Source organism: Cebus imitator, unplaced genomic scaffold, assembly GCF_001604975.1.
Source record: "Cebus imitator isolate Cc_AM_T3 unplaced genomic scaffold, Cebus_imitator-1.0 Scaffold137, whole genome shotgun sequence".
NCBI lineage: Eukaryota > Metazoa > Chordata > Mammalia > Primates > Cebidae > Cebus > Cebus imitator.
The window spans coordinates 4,730,524-4,749,611 of NW_016107452.1; the positions used below are offsets into that span (position 1 = coordinate 4,730,524).

Below are 19,088 nucleotides of genomic sequence, written 5' to 3' on the forward strand. Positions count from 1 at the left end.
CTTCTAGCCTCTCTAACGGTATGAAAATAAACCTGTATTACTTTAAGCCACTAAGTTTGTGGTCATTTGTTATAGCAGCAAGGGAAACTGATAGCTCACCCTCTGCTACACTTTGGCACTGCGTGGATGTTTCCACCTGTTTTCTCCCTCATCCCTGTCTTCTGGTTTAATTGCTTTAGGGAGGAACCTAAGTATTGGGGTTTTGAAAAGCACTCAAGCGATTCTCCTGAGCAGTTGGGGTTGAGAAACTCTGCTCTGGAGTTGCAAACCTGGGTTTGAATTCCTCAGCTTTTTCATTCCTGGAGTCAATGTGCTGCCAGGGTAAGATAATGGATTCTTGTTTAAAATTCTGTGTCTTGCAGTGTTTCAGTGTGCTCTGCTCCTATAACAAAATGGCGTAGATGAGGGGTCTTAAACAACATGCATTTATTTTCTCACAGTTCTTGGGGCAGGGAAGTCCAAAATCAAGATGCTGCATGGTTGAGTTCTGGTGAGGGTTCCCTTCCTGACTTGCAGACAGCTGCCTTCTTGCTATGTGCTCACATGGCTTTTCCTCAGTGTGGGCTAGACGGAGAGGAAGCTCTGATCTCTCTTTCTCTTCTCTAGAAGGGCACTAATTCCTTCTTGGAGGCCCTACCCTCATTAGTTCATCTAAACTTAAGTACCTCAAAAAGGCCCTACCTCAGGGGTTAGGGATTCAACATATGAATTGTGAAGGAATGCAAACAGTCGGTGTCTGCTGGCTGCTAGGAGCGATGTGCCCTTGGACTCATCCCTGAACCTGTCTTAGGTTTAGTGGTTTCTCCATGTGTTAAATGGGAATATAGTAGTACTTCCCTTGTGGGATCAATATAGGAAAACCACTTAGAACAATATCCAGCATATGTATAGTTAGTGCTCAAATGATGTTAATGATATGATAGTAATATTTCCCAACACTCCCTCCGTTCTTAGCTGATTCCATTTGGCACAGGAATAACCCACTTGTCACCCCTGGGGTACAAAGCTCATCCTGAATGTGTGGCTCCATCTCAGACAAAAGGCAGGTCCTAGAGCCATGAAGATGTGAAGGGGATGCTTTCTTTGCCTCCTGCAAAACTGGAAACTGGCATAGGTTTCTCCCATCTTCGTGATCTGTATGGGGCCGGGCTTTCTAAGCAGATGTCTTCCCAGGAATTAACACAGCGTTCCTGTTTGCTTTCTCCACTCCAGCTGACTCTAGAGAGGATGCAGTTAACTGGCTCTCTGGCTTGAAAATCTTACACCAAGAAGCGATGAATGCGTCCACACCCACCATTATCGAGAGGTAGTTGGCGTTTGCCTTTATTTCCGTAGTCACTGATTCCTGTATTCTGCTGCCTTTAGCCAACATGGGCTACAGGAAAAAAAATAAAGGAACATTGCTTTTTTAAGACTCATTCAGTGACTTGTATGTAATGGGTGCCCAGTAGCCGTGTGAGCTCTACAGTATTTCAAATAAGAGCGTTTTCCTGTGCTAGTTTTTAGCCTTGGCTTGTTGGGGTGAGTGGTGCATTGAGCTTGAGGTAGAAATATTCCCGGGGTATGTGTTGGGGGAAAACAGGGCTTCCTTCTTAAAGGATTTAATGAGAGATTAAGTGGACTGATCAGAGGACAGACACAAGGTCTGGAATTTTCTACCTATCACTCCCTCGTGGGTTGACGAAGACCTCAAGACTGTCTCTTCAGTGTCATGGGAGTCTGGATCGGCATTGGGGTGTGAGTTATTTTCCTTCCAGTAAACCAAAGTCCTCTACTTGGCACTGTTTTTCTTTCCAGCTTTTTTCAGAGTTAATGACTGTCATCAGAAAGAACTGTCAATGTAAAGAAGTTTGGCCTTTTGGAGTTGAAATCTTGGCTTAGATAGACCTTTCTACTACTAGGAGAAAACTGTTTCCCAGGCTGCCCTTGTTAGAAAGTTGGAAAACCCCTCCTTTCTGTTCCAGTTTCTTTTGTGCACATCCCATAGGACTCCCTTAGACTTGCACTATTTTCTGATTTTCTCTTTCTCTCTTCCTTTTGTCTCAAATTTCTTTCTAGTTGGCTGAGAAAGCAGATATATTCTGTGGATCAAACCAGAAGAAACAGGTAAGAGTCATTCACAGTTTTCTTCTGATCACTTTGGAGTTCAATTTTCATTCTTTCTTTAAACCTCCCAAGCGGGTGGGAACATGACTTGTGGTGGGCAAGGTCTTCACCGTGTCCAGTGTGATCTGCAGATGTCATGTTGGGTCCTGAGGTTGATGATGACAAAATCCTCCTCCTTGCGGGATCCTCTATTCCAGTGGAAAATTCGAGTCCAGCCTCAGAGATGATCTCTGCCATGAGGCATTTGGACCTTGGCATAAATATTTGAGCACCTTTAATATCCTGGGAATACAGCAGTAAACATAATCCTGATGGCACCAGCCCTTACTTTGTGGCAGGAGAGAGATTGACTATGAAAAAGTAAACCAGGTGATTCTTAGGGCTGGTAGAGATGTGTCGGGTGATGTGATAAAATGTATTTAGTTTACTTGATTTTTTCACTGCATAGAACCTCTTGGAGAAGTTCCCTATCAGTCTGGCACAAAACTCTATGCCAGACTATTACTATTATTACTACCACTTAGAGACAGGGTCTCTCTCTGTTGCCCAGACTGGAGTGCAGTGGTACAGTCATAGCTTGCTAAAGCCACAAGCTCCTGGGCTCAGATCATCCTCCCGCCTCAGCCTCCTGAGTAGCTGGGAACTACAGGTGTGTGTCACCATGCCTGGCTGTTTATTATTATTGTTTTGCAGAAGTGAGGTCTTACCTAGACATTTTTTTTTTTTTTTAAAAGCAAACGTGATTTTGTTTTTTCCTTAGATTAATGGGTTGTCAGAAATCATTTCCTTGTTGTTGGACAGAGACTTTCTCCTAATCCTTTATTATTTTTGTGAATAACACTGTTACGGAAACCTTTGGGCCTATCTTTCAGTAAACTCACTTAAGGTGGCTGTGGGTAGGATACATTCTCAGAAGTGAGTACCAGTAGCACAATGTTTGCTGGTCTAATAGTGTGATAGCTAGAGGTAGCAATTTATATAATGTTTCTCCCAGTGGTGCAAGAAGACGCCCATTTCCTCATGGTTCGTTATCCCATTATACTTTGATCTTTGTTCATCTGCAACCGAGGCAACCAAGTGGTTTTGCTTAAATTTGCATTTCTTTATGGGTGAGGTTGAGCATTTTAAATTCATTCTTTTTTTGAGGTGTGATTCAGTTCTTATTAACAATGATAAAAACTCCCATTTATTGAACACCCATGTATTTGGCACGCCAGGCATTGCACGAGCACTTCAGAGTCACTGTCTCACGTTAACCTCACAAAACCTTATTTTTGTTTGTTTGTTTGAGATGCAGTCTCGCTCTGTCACCCAGGCTGGAGTGCAGTGGCGTGATCTCGGCTCTCTGCCACATCTGCCTCCTGGGTTCAAGTGATTCTCCTGCTTCAGCCTCCTGAGTGGCTGGGACCACAGGTGCGCTGCACCACGCCCTGCTAATTTTTTAGTAGAGGCAGGGTTTCACCATGTCAGTCAGGCTGGTCCCCAACTCCTGACCTGTGATCCACCCACCTCAGCCTCTGAAAGTGCTGGGATTACAAGTGTGAGCCACCACGCCGGGCCAAGAGACCTTATTTTTTGGTAAAATACTCTTCTCATTCATTCTTGGTTTAGGTACATCATTATCCTATGTGGATATATCATTATCCTATCTAGATAAGTCATTACCTTAGTTAATATCCAATAACTAAGCTCCACCAGGTCTCCATTTTGTTCCTGAAAATCTTTCTATCTTGAAGGTGACTTCGTGTCTGGTCAATGTCCTCTATTACTTGTTGACGTCAGGGTTTGGGTGTACTGCCCCGGTCTCTTCATATGCCCAGTGGGAGGATTTGGAACTCTTAACCAGGAAGTGGTTAAAAGTCTGGTAATGTCAGGTCAACCAGTAGCTCACTCCATGCTTTTCTGTCCACCTGCTTTTCTCTCCCTCCTCTGCCTGTCATCCATCATGCCCTGACTGCTCCCTGCCACGCTGGACCACCCTCTAGTGTTACTGAGATGGATCCAGTGAGGTCCTTATGTTGGAAGATTTGGTACACACTGGTCTCTTTCAGCCTCGGAGGTGATGTCCTCTCTGAGTTTTCTTTCTCCGTGGCTTATGGTGATTCATAGTTGAGATTGGCACAGGGATGAGAGAGGGATCCACCCCCACAGTGCTGGTATGGGGAGGTCAATCTGCTCCTGAAGTGTGCTCTTCTCTTCATCTGTGAGGTCAAGAAATGGATACCCACTCTTGCTCAGGAGGAATCTGGCAGGTCTTGCATAGAGCTCCATCTTCCCATCGGCTGGTCCAGGACCCTCTGCAGGGAGAGCCTTTCCTGTTTCTGGACTGAGTTCATCCCTGCATGCTCACAGGCTTCCTCTCCTCTACCTCCCTCCCAGTGGGCAGAGCTCTGCTGTCTGTCAACATGTGGAAAATCCCACCTTTCCCGTGGTTCTGGGAAGCCTGGAGGGAGCTTTGCAAAATGAACTTTGACCAAGGTGCCAATGAAAGAGCAACCAGCTTTTGGTCTGCCAATTTCCCTCCCTTTCCTGTCACCCACGAGACTAATCATGTTTCCTGAAGGAAAACAAAGGAGTCACAGAAGCAGAGGAAAGGCTGAAGGCGAGCGGGGGCAGGCTCTGAGCTGGCCCAGCCCGGGCAGTGGACGAGCCTCGGGTGTTTTGCTTGGCCCAAACACACTCTTTCATTTGTCGACTTTTCTAGAGGCAAATGGTAGCAACTGGAATTTGTTTACAGCTAGCTTTGAAGCTGTAATAAGCACTTCACATCCTTAGGATATGCTCTTGGCTGATGGGTATAAGCTGGGTGCTCTTGGACCCATTTTTTTTTTTTTTTTTTTTTTTTTGAGACAGAGTCTCGCTCTGTCTCCCAGGCTGGAGTGCAATGGAGCGATCTGGGCTCACCGCAACCTCTGCCTCCTGGGTTCCAGCGATTTTCCTTCCTCAGCCTCCTGAGTAGCTGGGATTACAGGTGTGCGCCACTATACCTGGCTAATTTTTTTGTATTTTTAGTAGGGATGGGGTTTCACCATGTTGGTCAGGCCAGTCTTGAACTCCTGACCTCGTGATCTGCCCACCTCAGTCTCCCAACGTGCTGGGATTACAGGTGTGAACCACTGCACCCGGCCTCACACCATTTCTATGTGAGGACACTGAGGCCCAGAGAGGTTAAGTGACTTGACTAAAGCAGCCCAGATTGTCAGGGATGGCCCCAGGGTTTGTAGACTCACTCTCCCCACTGTTTTTGCTTTTCCTTTTTTTAAAAAAATGTGCTATTGGCTGAGCATGGTAGCTGACATCTGTAATCCCAGCACTTTGGGAGGCCAAGGCGGGTGGATCGCTTGGGCTTAGGAGTTGGAGACCAGCCTGGGTGACATGGCGAAACCCATCTGTACAAAAAGTACAGAAAAGTTAGCTGGGTGTAGTGGTGCACATTTGTAGTCCTGCTACTTGAAAGGCTGAGGTGGGAGGATCATCTGAACCCAGGGAGGTTGAGGCTGCAGTAAGCCATGATTATGCACCTGAGCTCCAGATTGGGCAACAGAGTGAGACCCCATCTCAAAAAAACAAAACCAACAAAATTTAAAAAAAATTGTGCTGTTGAGAGCTGAGGAAAACGTAGAAATCTTCCCTCCCACACTCTGACCAATCACCTTATGATGAAAAAAAATTAAAAACAAATGTTAAAATTTGTTTTGTGATAACAACACTAAAACATAGAACACCACTGATTTTTTTTTTTTTAAGGCGGAGTTTTGCTCTTGTTGCCCAGGCTGAAATGCAGTGGAGCGATCTTGACTCCCTGCAACCTCCACCTCCCAGGTTCAAGTGATTCTCCTGCCTCAGCCTCCCAAGTAGTTGGGATTACAGGCATGAGCCCGCATGCCCGGCTAATTTTTAAAATATTTTTAGTAGAAATGGGGCTTCACCATGTTGGTCAGGCTGGTCTTGAACTCCTGGTCTCAGGTGATCTGCCTGTTTGAGCCTCCCAAAGTACTGGGATTACAGGCGTGAGCCATTGCGCCCGGCCACAGCATTGATCATTTTAGCCATTCTTAGATACGTAGTTCTGTGGAATGAAGTATATCACATGGGCCTGCCACCATCACCACCATCCATCTCTAGAATATTTTCATCATCCCAAGCTGAGACTCTGTAGCCATTAAGCAGGAACTCCTCATTGCTTCTCCCTTCAGCCTCTGGAACCACCATTCTACTCTCTGTGTCCCTGGATTTGATTGCTCCAGGTACTTCATCTAAGCAGAATAATACAATATTCATCCTTTTGTGTCTGGCTTATTTCACTCAGTGTAACGTCTCTAAGGCTCATCTGTGTTGTAGCATGTGTTAGCGTCTTCTTCCTTTTTACGACTCAATAATAGTCCATTGTACAGCTAGACTGCACGTTGTCCATTGGTCCATCGATGGACCCTTGAGTTGCTTCCACCTTTTGGCAGTTGTCAATAGCGCTGCTGTGAACATGGGTATACAGATCTGTTTGAGCCTCTGCTTTACCTTCCTTTGTGTATATATCCAGAAGCTGAACTGCTGGATCAAATGGGAATTCTCTTTATTCTGCGGAACTGCCGTGCTGTTTGCTCCAGCGGTTACACCTTCTCACAGCGATGCACGGGTTTCTGTTTTCTTCATCTCCTCAGCAACACTTACTTCCTTTCCCTCCTCTGCCCTTGCCCTCTTGGTATATAACATTCAATTTGGATAAGCAGAAGGTGCACTTCCCCTTCTCTGAGGCAGGGACGGAGGAAATACTCTACAGGGAGGTGGCAAAGGGTGAGGGGGTTGCAGGTGGAAGGCAGGTGGGTGGGTCCGTTTATCTCCTTCAACATGAACGCAACTAGGCTTCTGATTTGAGGATCCAGAATATTAGAGTCACCCGGGGAGCTTTAGCAGAGCCACAGCAGTAGGGATTCCAATTTTGCTGTCCTGGGCCTGGCCTCTGGCATTGGAAATTTTTAAATAAGATTCTACTACGAAGCTGGGGTTGAAGGTTAGGGCCATCTAGAGAGCAATTTTCAAACTTGAGCATGCATGGGAATCGCCTGGAGGATGTGTGAAAGTGGAGGCTGCTGGGCTCCACGGCGGTTGCTGATTGATGATGGTGGGTAGGGCTCAAGAATTTGCATTTCAACAAATCCCAGGTGATATAGATGCGGCTGTTCTGGGAGACCTCTGGGGCTGCGCTGGCCGGCGGGGTACCCTACACCACTGATGGCCATTTCAACGAAATAAAATAAAATAAAAAACTTAGCTCCTCAATGGAACTAGCTGCATTTGAGAAGCTCAGCATCGCCGTGTGGCTAGTGGCTAGAGCCTCGGACAGCACAGGCGTGTCCACCATTGTCGAAAGTTGTGTCGGACCGTGCCGAGGCTTGAATCTCATCCCTCACACTGACCGGTTGTGTGAATTGGGGCAAATGATTTAATTTCTCTGGGCCTCAGTTTCCTCATGTGTAAAAGATAAATTAATAGTCCCCACCTCCCAGGGCAGATGTTAGGGCTCAGGAGTTAATATGTGAAGTGCGTGTGGACTGTGCCTGGCTCACGGCAAGCCCTCGACAAACCTTACTGCCATTGTTCCTGCAAAAGAGCTGGGGGCAGTGGAGGTGCCGGTAAGTGTCATGGGGCTGCTGTCGTTAATTGTTTGGTGATGGCTGCCTGGGTGCAGAGTAGAAGGACCCTGGGAACTTCTCCGGCTGAGCAGGGAGGATGCTGTGATTGTTCAGTGCTGTTGGCCATGGAAGAGGGAGGGGCTGTTGGTGACCCATTCCGGGAATAGTGCCTTCCCTCCCCAAAGGGATTGCCTTGGTTCCTGACCTGCAGCTGTAGGTTGAGCCCCCAGGAAATAGGATTTGAGATGTATATTTGTGTGCAGGAGGCTTACTGGGGAGCACATGGGGGGTCATCACCCAGGGGGAGGGAGGGCAGCTGGAACAGGCAGTGGGAGAGTCACGGCTGTCCTAAATTGAGGCCAGAGGGTCAGGCCTTCGTTCCCATGTGTGGACCAGGTGTCAGCGCTGGCTGCCTTGGAATAGGCTTTGACCTGGGTAAGGCACTCTAGGGGATGACAGGTCGCAGAAAGGGGTGAAGCTGAGCTGTTGGCTTCCTCCGCTGCAGCACTGGGGGCTCAGCCCCCTGGTGCTGGTCTGAGTGGGGCCCTGCAGCACGACACCCACACACCCACAGGTGGGAGTGAGGGAAGGGCTCGCTTAGCGGGGAATTGGGTGAGGCAGTCCTGGCAGTAAGAGCCCAAAGAAGCTCTCAGGCTTCAAAGCTGAGTGTGCATGGAAATCCCCTGGAGGACGTGTGAAAGTGGAGGCTGCTGTTTACGGTGTTCGCACCGTAAGGGAGGCCTTTGGACCAGGTGGGCTCCCATGTCTCAGGTGCTTGGACGCTCGTGCCGCTGGTTCCTTGGTTTGGTCCACTGGCTCCTGAGCTCATGCGCCTGGTTCCTGGGTTTGGTGCTCTGGCTCCCCAGACCCCTCAGCCTCTCTGTTCCTGGACATGGGATGGCTTCTTTGACCTGCTGCTGCCTGGGCTCCTGGGGGACTCTGACCTGTCCCTTGCTCCCAGGATGAGGTCCACTGGGCCACCAGGGTGGCCTGGCTCCTCTCTCCACCACCCCTCTCACTGCTGCTCCTCCACCTTCATCCTGCCCTGGCCAAGCTCTTCCTTGGGCCATCCCCAGGGCTGAGGCAGAAGGGCTCTTGCAAGCCCCTGGGGCAACTTCCCTAGCTTGCTGGCTGCTCTGCCCAGCCAGCCCCGGCTGGCCTAGCAGTGGCTTTTTCCTGCCCTTAAGGTCTGTCTGTGAAAGCCATGGGTGCTGGCCCTGCAGTAGTGGTACATGGCTGGGGAGCATCTTGTTAGTTGAAGTCTCTGCTGTTAGAGAGGCCATTAGAACCAGAGGAAGAAGGCTGGAGGTGGGGACACAGGATGGCCAGAGTCACACTGGACCTTCTCCAGGGCAGTGGCTGGGCAGTGACGTGCTCTTTCCTTCTGAATGCCACAGCAGAGGCTGGGAGGATGGTGCAAGGAGACTGGGCTGTTTTCTGCCATGACCTGGGGCAAGCTTCCGTTCTTGACCACCCTGTCTTAGCACTGCTGAACACTTGGCTCAGCCAGAAGGGTGTGGAGCTTATGTTCTTGACTCACCCACCCCACTAACTTCACCTCTCCTTGTGTGAGCCACTGGCTGAGAGGTAGTCAGGTGTGATTGTTGTGGGCAGACTGGGTTGGAGTTGGAGACCAGCCCAGATAAGGCACCAAAGTGATAGGAGCCTCAGTTTCCTCACTTGGAAGATAGAGATGATCATGGTACCTGCCCCGTAAAATTGTTCAAGCATCAAACAGGTGAATGTGCATATAAGGCACCACCTAGAACACCTGTCACGTGATACGCACTGCTGAAGTTTCAGCTTTTGCTACCATTGTTACCACTGCTGCTACTGCTTTTGCCTGGGATGCGTCCACCTTGCTTTCCTCTTAAGCTGAACTTCACCATGTGGCTTCAGAGAAACACTCAAGCAGATTGCTGTGGCCGAGCCCTGGAATTTGATTCAGATCCAGGCTCTGCTGCCTGCCGTCCAGTTCCCAGCCCTGTGTTGTGTACCCCCTACCCCCTTGACACCCTGCCCTTGCCTGTTCTGAGCCTTAGTGGGTGGTGGGGGGGTCAATCGTTTACTTTGCAAAAGGTAGATGTGGTGAGCAATTAGGCAACCTTAACAACTGGATGACCTCAGGGCAGCATGGCACACAGTAGGTGTCCATGTAGGGCTTGTTCCTTCCCACTTTCCCTCTCTAGCCCTTAGTGACCTTGCCTTGCTCTGAACCCCAGTGGCATTAAGAGAAAGCTTTATTTTTCACTTATTTTGGGGGTTGCTGGGGGTCCCTACTTACTCTATATCTCTCTGTCTCTTCACAGTGCCAGACTAGAATCAAGCTTAGCTGGGTCTTTCCCAGCGGATTCTGCTAAGCCTATTCTGTGGCTGTGGTTTCTCTGAGTGGCAGGTAGAGTCAGTAGGAGTCTTGTTGATCCATTCATGTCACTAATTAGGTGACAAAGTGTTTGGCTCCCTGAAGAGTGTCATAGTTATTCCTGCTGTTTGCCCAAGCTTCATTGGATTTCTTCACTTTGACATTCAGAGCCCTGGGCAGAAATCATATCATGTCAACACTTACATTGGGCCTTTGGGATTTCTATGGCATTTTGTGTTGAGATTATCTGGTCATCTGACACCATTTTCTGCCCACACTTAATCTCCTGCAGAACCTTCCTCCATGGCCTTTCCTGAAGGGTAGAGAACAGCCCTCCTCATTGGGGCATCACCCTGTACTGGCAACCTCCAGTGTAGGTGCCACCTCATTGGGGCATCACTCTACACTGTAAATTTCTATGTGACCCTTGTCCATGGACATCCCTGAAGGGTGGAGACCAGCCTTGCACATTGGAGTGTCTCCCTCGCCTTGACCCAGAGTCTTTTCCTAGTTAGTGCTCCATAAACAACTGTTGACCAGGCTCTCTCATAGAGGGCTGCCTGAGGTGGGAGCTGATGGGAGCAGCTAAATCCTGTGCTGTTGAAAACCCTCAAGGTGATGGAGCTGGGTCTCCCTCTTTTGCAGCATCAGCCTCCGAGAGTTGAAGACCATCTTGCCGTTGGTCAACTTCAAAGTGAGCGGTGCCAAGTTCCTTAAAGATAAGTTTGTGGTAAGTTTCATGGCTCGGCCTGGGAATTTTATGAATGCAGAGTGACGTAGCCTCTCTCATGAAGCTGTGAGTTGCTTTTGAGTTCCTTGAAATAGTGCCCAAGAAAGTCCTTTGTCTCCAGAGTACACCTTAGTCCAGACAGAGGGATCACAGACATATCGTAGGACCATGTTCTCGATCCTAGCAGAGGGTGTAATCAATAAAGACCATGTTTCCTGAGCTGCTGGACTTGCAACATTACCCCCAGACCTGTTTTCCACTAGTCTAGCCTTCCCTATTTCCCTGACCATACTGCAGCCCTTTTTTTTCCGCACTGAAATGAATGCATGTATGTCTTTTGGAAAATATTATGAAACATTCCTTATGTAGGGTACCAGGACCATGGCATTTTGTATGGAAGTCTTGGTAGTGTACCTTTTTTTTTCCTTCTTCTGTTTCTCCAACCATCCATCCTTCTCTACATCATTTAATTTATATTGTGTAATCAAGTTGTGGGTGGGGCTGGGGAATAAAGCCACTCCGTGAGTGAAGGGCTATAGTAGAGCAGGTGAAGCAGGGATGGAGACAATGGGTACCATCTTTTGCCTACAGGGAAATACTGATTCTACTTAGGAAATGAGCAACCTCCATCCCAGTAGCCCCAGGTGGAGGACTCCAGTGCCCACTGTCAATATCAGCTCCATCACAAGGTTCCTCAGCTGAAAAAGATCATTTCATTTTTGTACTAATGAGCTCCTGGAAGAATTGTCCCATTTTATTGCTTATCAAGCATCCTTTGACCTGCCCTGGGAAGTCCAGATTAATCCAAGAACAGAAAGAGAAGAGTAGGTCAGAAGAGGAGAGAGATGGGAGAAACATTTACCATTGATAGCTACGCAGTCGGTGTTTAATACTTTATCAAGTATTTACTGAACCAGGTATTTTGCAGAGATATCTTTTTCACTTTCAGGGAAGCTCTAAGAGCATAGTGGTGGTTCTCATATTTTACAGGCAAAGAAAACTGAGGGTCTAAAAGGGTCAAGGAAATTGCCCAAAGCCATGAATCAGCTGATTGGAGCTGAGATCTGTCTGACTCCAAATGCTTTACAAAATGACCTATACGTACATACTCTACAAATATGTCTGAAGTTGGAAGTCCAAAGAGAGTGTTTTCTGCCCAAAAAAGGAGGAGTTATATATTATGTCTCTTGCAAACCTAACTGAGACTCTTCCCTTTTGGGGCTCAAAGGAGGGTCTTACTTGGTAGGGGCCCCTGTGAGTATGTTTTCATAGGCAGGGGAATTAGGAAACATGTGGAGGGTTTTGATTTAGAGGAATGCGAGTTTGAGTTTTGCCAATGTTCTAGGAAAGCCATGGTGAATAGCATGGCTTTTTCCTTCCAAAAGTGGTGACCCTGAAACAGTGTGGTCATAGCTCTCTCTTCAGCATACCCATAAAATAGCATGCAATTTGTGAGAAACCATTATTCTGTAAATCACATGGAGCCATTCTTATGGTGGACATCAAAAATCATGTGATCACTTTTTTTCATATTTACAGGAAGTAGGAGCACACAAAGATGAGCTGAGCTTTGAACAGTTCCATCTCTTCTATAAAAAACTTATGTTTGAACAGCAAAAATCGGTAAGATGATTCTTGAACAAGTGATCAAATGATGTTTCTGTTTTCCACGTATTTCCAAGTCTGGCATGTTCCTAAGAAACCCACAAGAAGTGTTTAATCTCCCTTTTAGTCAAGGAAATATAAAGGAGAGCGATAAAAGCATACCATTTTCATCTATTAGATTGGCAGAAATCTTCAACTGTGACAGAGCTTTGGGGAAAATGTGCATAAATGGTGTTTCTATACCTTCCTGGTGGAAATATGAATGGCTCTAGGTTTGACTGGAATTTGTTCTGAATCTGTTAAAAAAGTGCAACTCACTCTACTGCATTATTTTATTCTGAAAGGAAATTTAGCAAATGGCCATTGTTATTAATATCCACCTCCACATTGAGGAGTTATGTATATGTTTCTTCTTTTTACACTTTTTTTTTTTTTTAGCTTATTGAGTGCCTTCTAAATGTGCTAGAGATTGGATTATGAAGGCAAAAGAGTCTCTACACTCAGAGAATTTACTTTATTTTTATTTTTTTTTTTTGAGAGTCTCACTCTATGGCGCAGGCTGGAGTGCAGTGGCATGATCTCGGTTCACTGCAACCTTCGCCTCCCAGGTTCAAGCGATTCTCATGCCTTAACCTCCCAAGTAGCTGGGATTACAGATGTACACCACCAAGCCCGGCTACTTTTGTAGTTTTAGTAGAGACAGGGTTTTGCCACGTTGGCCAGACTGGTCTTGAGCTTCTAACCTCAAGCGATCTGCCCACCCCTGTCTCCCAAAGTGCTGGGATTACAGGCATGAGCAACTGTGCCCATTCCTTTTATACTTTTATTTGTATTTTTTATGAGGACATATTTTTTGGTTAAAGTAATAGACTATTTAAAAAATAAGATGTGTGTTCACTTTGACCTGATAGTGGCATCTTGGGGACTCTGTTTTATGAAAAGGAAAACATTGGGGCCTTAGAATATATTATTGGATTATTAATTGCAGCATTATTTAGGCTGGCAAAATACCTGGGCATCATCTGAATGTCTCTCATGGAAGAAGTGCTGGGTAAATTATGGTCTGTCCATACTATGTGACCTTATGCAGCAGATTAAGAAGCATGCGTCAGTTCTCTTTCTGTGAATCTGAGACGATATTTGTGACATTTTGTGAGGAAAGCCAGGAGCAGATTTACCTGAGGAGTTAGGTCTGCTATTTTGTTAAAAAACGTAGAATACAGGCCAGGCACGGTGGCTCACGCCTGTAATCCCAGCACTTGGGGAGGCTGAGGCGGGTGGATCATTTGGGGTCAGGAGTTTGAGACCAGCCTGGCCAACATGGCAAAACCCAGTCTCTACTGAAAATACAAAAATTAGCCAGGCATAGTGGTGTGCCCCTGTAATCCCAGCTATTCAGAGGCTAAGGCAGGAGAATCATTTGAACCTGGGAGGCTGAAGTTGCAGTGAGCTGAGATCGTGCCATTGCACTCCAGCCTGGGCAACAAAGTGAGACTCTGTCTCAAACCTAAAACAGAAAGTTGGAATGAATAACCCTCCTTTTGCACATGTGTTTATGAGCAGGGAGGAAGGTATGGAAGAAAACACGCCTCACATTTAATGTTGATTTTGTGTATGTGCTGAAGGGGTTGGGAAGATGGGCAGAAAGGATAATTACCTTTTCTTTACACTGCGCATTTTCTCTAATATGTTCCAAGTAACATGTTACCTTTGCAATAAAAAAGTTCCATAGAGCATAAAGGTTTAAAATTGAGGCCATTCTGTGCAATGCATCAAGTCCAGTACGTGGTAGGGGTACACACTCAGCAAATAGGGGCTGCTGCTGTTACTGTGAGGGGAGGGCTTTGCAGGCTGCAAAAGAGTCCCCAGGGAAAGCCGTGAGGGCACAGGGAGTAGTGGGACTAGGAGCCAGGGAGCTGTGGTGCCTCCACTTAGCTGCATGATCTTGGACAAGCCACTGACTGCTCCTAGCTTCAGTGTTCTCCTCTGTGCGGTGAGAGGCTGGGAGTTGGGAATACAGGCATTTTTGAGTGATGAATATGAGTGTTTCTAGAAGACAGTCATTAATTGCTTTCTGCATGCAGGGCTTGGGGCTGGCTACACAGTGAGGCCACTTGCTGGGTGACCACTGGCCGGGGGACTTCGGATTTATCAGAGGTAGAGAAATGGGAGGGCCATTTCCTATCTGCCTAGATTGGGGAAAAACACATTTCATAGAGTGGAACATTGAATTGCAATGTGTTCATTTTTTCACATATCTAATAATTAGTTCTTGGTTTGCCAAATGAAATAGAAAGATTGTAGGCTTGGGAGTTGGGAGATCTGGAATCTAGACCCCACTTGACCTCTAACTGACCAAGTGATGTTGGGGGAAGCCATCTCTGCCCTCCCACTTAGCCTTTTCTATAAAATGAAGGCATTAAAGTACATCAATGGCTATAAAACTTTTAAAACTGTATAATCCGCTGTTATTTATTTATTTATGTTTTGAGGTGGAGTTTTGCTCTTGTTACCCAGGCTGGAGTGCGATGGCACAATCTCGGCTCACACTGCAACCTCCACCTCCCGGGTTCAAGCATTTCTCCTTCCTCAGCCTCCCCAGTAGCTGGGATTACAGGCATGCGCCACTATGCCAGGCTAATTTTGTATTTTTAGTAGAGACAGGGTTTCTCCATGTTGGTCAGGCTGGTCTCGAACTCCTGACCTCAGGTGATCCACCTGCCTCGGCCTCCCAAAGTGCTGGGATTACAGGTGTGAGCCACTGCACCCAGCCAATCCCATCTCCTTTAAACATGAAATTGTCACAACAACAACAACAAAAATCATGCTTCATAAAAGCTTACTAGCATACTTTAACTTTAAAAGTAGTCCTTGATAATAATGAGAACGTTTGATGACAGTGTGTGTTTGAAATTTGGAATGATGATGGCTGTCATCTTATGCAGATGACCAGGATTGAGAAAAACTTGATTTACTCAAGATAGGAAGTTGCAAATAACATTTTAAAAAAATAATAGCTTACGTTGAAATTTCAAGATGCTGTGTTATCACACAGATGCCCGGCAAAGTTTGAGAATCAGATTGCATATGGCTGAAAGCAGTAACTCACGCTGATCCCACCACTTTGGGAGGCCAAGGCAGGAGTTTGAGCTCAGGAGTTTGAGACCAGCCTGGGCAACATAGTGAGACCCTGTCTGTATTATTAAGTAATATTAAAATTAAAAAAAAAGATTTATACAAAAGCTATTTCACCTGCCAGCAGAGGAACCCATTCATGGTTGGTTTCTACTGTGATAAAATTCTACATAAGATGTATTTCAATCTATACTTTTAATGATGGGTCTTATTAAGGCTAGTCTGTGTGTTTGTGTTTATGAGGGACAAAAAGAGATTTGAGTCAGAGTTTTACAGAATCTTGGAATCCTCTGGGGTACCCTGGTTTGCCCCATGTGGAACTTTGTATGGGAAGGGTTCTGCCGATACCAAAGGTTGACCCCTGGTGGCCAGAATGCCACATTGACCCTGCAGCTGGTTGTACTTGACCTAACGTTTAAATATTTTTAAAATTAATTGCCTACAATTAAAATTTGGGAGATTATATTACATATTGAAAATCTAGATTTTTTTTTTGCTTCCCTTGGGAAAAAAATCGAGATCTTGGTATAAATAGGGTGACATCTCCCCATGGGACAGTCCACGTTCTCTGTAATGACCCAGCCCTGTGCAGCTCCATCTACTTATCTATGTTGCATACCTGACCCCAAAGATATTTTGCGTTGCCCACCCTCATCTCCACTGTTTGAGGGTATAACTCCCCACTTTGGTCACTGCATTTTTTAAATTTAATGACTTAGATTTGAATAGCAAAGTCCCTAGCAATTTAGACAGTTTCTGGCCAGCTTGAAGAACTTCACTGCTCTTGTGTAGGTAAATGTCTACCCCAAACCTGTCAGGAGATTGTTTACTTCCTGAGATCCTGGCTGGAAGCACACGGCAGAGAAAAGTATTGTGCTTTGGGAGGACAGAGGGCCTAGCTGATTTCTCAGGCTCCTGCAGAAGACAGAGCTATTTATGGTGACTCAGAATCCCCAGACCTAAATCCAGGGAGTGGGTTTTTGCTTATCAATAGCCAAATGGTTTCCAACGTGGGCTTGCCAGTTCCTCTTTGTGTCTAACCACCTGCCTTTGTTGCAGCTCTCAAGCCTCAAAGTATCCAAAAGCTTAGCAGCAGGAGGAGGATACGAAATGTAATCTCATGTTTGTGTCCCTCTGGTGAGGGGAGATGCCTCCAACTAGGCTGTAATAACAATATTATTAATGAAGATAATAGCTAACTTTTTTCAGGTGGACTGTATGCTAGGCACGGTCCTCTCTCTCTCTCTCTGTGTGTGTGTGTGTGTGTGTGTGTGTGTGCGTGTGTGTATGTGTGTGTGTTTCCAAGACAGACTCTTGCTCTGTCGCCCAGGCTGGAGTGCAATGGCACGATGTTGATTCACTGGAACCTCTGCCTCCTGGGTTCAAGCAGTTCTCTTGAGTCACCCTCCTGACTATCTGGGATTACAGGCATCTGCCACCACACCTCACTAATTTTTGTATTTTTATTTTATTTTAAGACAAAGTCTCCCTCTGTTTCCCAGGCTGGACTACAGTGGTACAATCTCAGCTCGCTGCAATCTTCACCTCCCGGGTTCAAACAATTTTCCTGCCTCACCCTCCCGAGTAGCTGGGACTGCAGTCATGCCCCACCACACCCAGCTAATTTTTGTATTTGTAGTAGAGACGGGGTTTCACCATGTTGGCCAGGCTGGTCTTGAACTCCTGACCTCAGGTAATCCACCGACCTCGGCCTGTCAAAGAGCTGGGATTTCAGGTGTGAGCCACCATGCCCGACCTACTGTCCTGTGTGTTTTGTATACATTTAATTCTCACCCAGAGCCCTGTGGAAGAGCTACTGTTGCTATTGCCATTTTAGAGATTAAAAAACTGAGGTCCAAAAATAAGGAAAAAAAAAAAAGAAACCTGAAAAATGTTTACAGTGTTGCAGAACTAGAGGGAGGGTTTAGAAAAAAAAAAAAGGAAAGAAAAAGAAACTGGGGTCCAGAGAGGTTACTTGCTGGAGGTCAGGCCACTAACTAGTAAGCTGCAGAGCTAGGATTTGATTTTCTGCCCAAATTTGATGCACAGCCATGGAATACTTCTTAATTTTTGAAACCTTTTATTAAAGAAATTTAAAGCGTACACAGATAGAGATAACAGCATACCAGACCCCCATGTATCATCAGCCGACTTCTGCCATTTCTACTTTGTTGACGCCCTCACCCAAGTCTTTTTTCTCACATTTCCCAGCAGATCTCACACAGCAAAGCGCGTCATCTGCCAATATTATAATTTAATACCCAGCTTCGTGACTGCTACCCTGCTACCTCCTGATCCAACCTGTGCAGTCCCCCGTGGTTACAGCATTTCTTACGTAAAAATAGGAAGCACTTGCAAATAATAGAAAGAAAATTGAGAAGCCTGCCGGCCTACCTGTGACTGTCCCTATGATCCTACATTCACTAGCACATTGGAGGGCTATGCTGCCGGGCTGTACATGGGTGTGGGTGTAGGGGAAGTGAGTGATGAGCATTCTGTGATGATGTTCGTGGAGAAGCTCAGGGACGGTGCAGATTCTTCTCATTGTCGGTGGCCGGTGAGAGAAGAGTGCAGTGTAGAAGTTAGCACATAAAATCTCTCATCAGCTTTGCTTTCTTTCTTTTTTCTTTTTTTTTGAGACAGGATCTCACTTTGTCACCTAGGCTGGAGTGTGATGGCACAATCATGGCTCTCTGGAGCCTCAGACTCCCTGGCTCAAATGATCCTCCCACCTCAGCCTCCCGAGTACCTGGGACCACAGGTGTGCGCCACCATACAGACTAATTTTGGTACTTTTTGTAGAGATCATTTCGCCATGTTTCCTGGGCTGATTTTGAACTCCTGGGCTCAAGTGATCTGCCCACCTTGGCCTGCCAAAGTGCCGGGATTATGGACTTGAGTCACCGTGCCTGGGCTAGCTTTTCTATGAATGAGACTTTATTCTTGGCCTTCCAGAACCAAATGGTTCCTACATCCTAACACCATTGAGTGTGTTAGACCAACTTCAGTTCTGAAAGGGCGTGTGCCTCCAGCCACGTGGGAAAAACCCCATTCCTCTCCCTCCCTCCCTTAGTACCCTGGACCCCTGCTTCCACGACCCCTCCCTCTGGCATGGCCCCTTCTCTTGTCCAGCTGGTAACTTCTTCTCCTGGGGCCCAACTCAAAGATGACATTTCCCTGTAGCCTTTTAGCTACCAGAGGAAATTAGTTTATCCATTACTTTAGTCACTGATCCAGTAAATGTGTGCGTGACCCAAGAGGGCACCGTGGTTAACAATACAGATGTTTATCCTGACCTCTCTGGCCCTTTGCTGAGGTGGGAAGGTTCTGGGATGTTGCCCAGAGTGACACAAGCCCAGTGCAACCCCTGTGCCTTGGTGAGGTAGAATCTGACCACATAACCCATCATGGTGATGCTAAATATAAATTAACGGCTGCCTCCACTGTGCACCCGTAGCATCTAGAATATTCTCTGATTGCTGGGATCTCATTTATTGTATACACATTTGTACGTATAGTG

General features: G+C 46.5%; 1 protein-coding gene across 5 annotated transcripts in view; it reads left to right on the plus strand.

Moving 5' to 3' along the window:
• The window catches only part of PLCG2 (phospholipase C gamma 2), a 178,711-nt gene that overhangs the window by 75,676 nt on the left and 83,947 nt on the right, over positions 1–19,088 (plus strand). For all 5 annotated transcript variants that reach the window (XM_017541868.2, XM_017541869.2, XM_017541870.2 and 2 more), the window contains 4 exons: positions 1,213–1,306; positions 2,059–2,106; positions 10,744–10,828; positions 12,368–12,451. In XM_017541868.2, the coding sequence (XP_017397357.1) occupies positions 1,213–1,306; positions 2,059–2,106; positions 10,744–10,828; positions 12,368–12,451 (311 nt within the window). The remainder of the gene's footprint in view (positions 1–1,212; positions 1,307–2,058; positions 2,107–10,743; positions 10,829–12,367; positions 12,452–19,088) is intronic.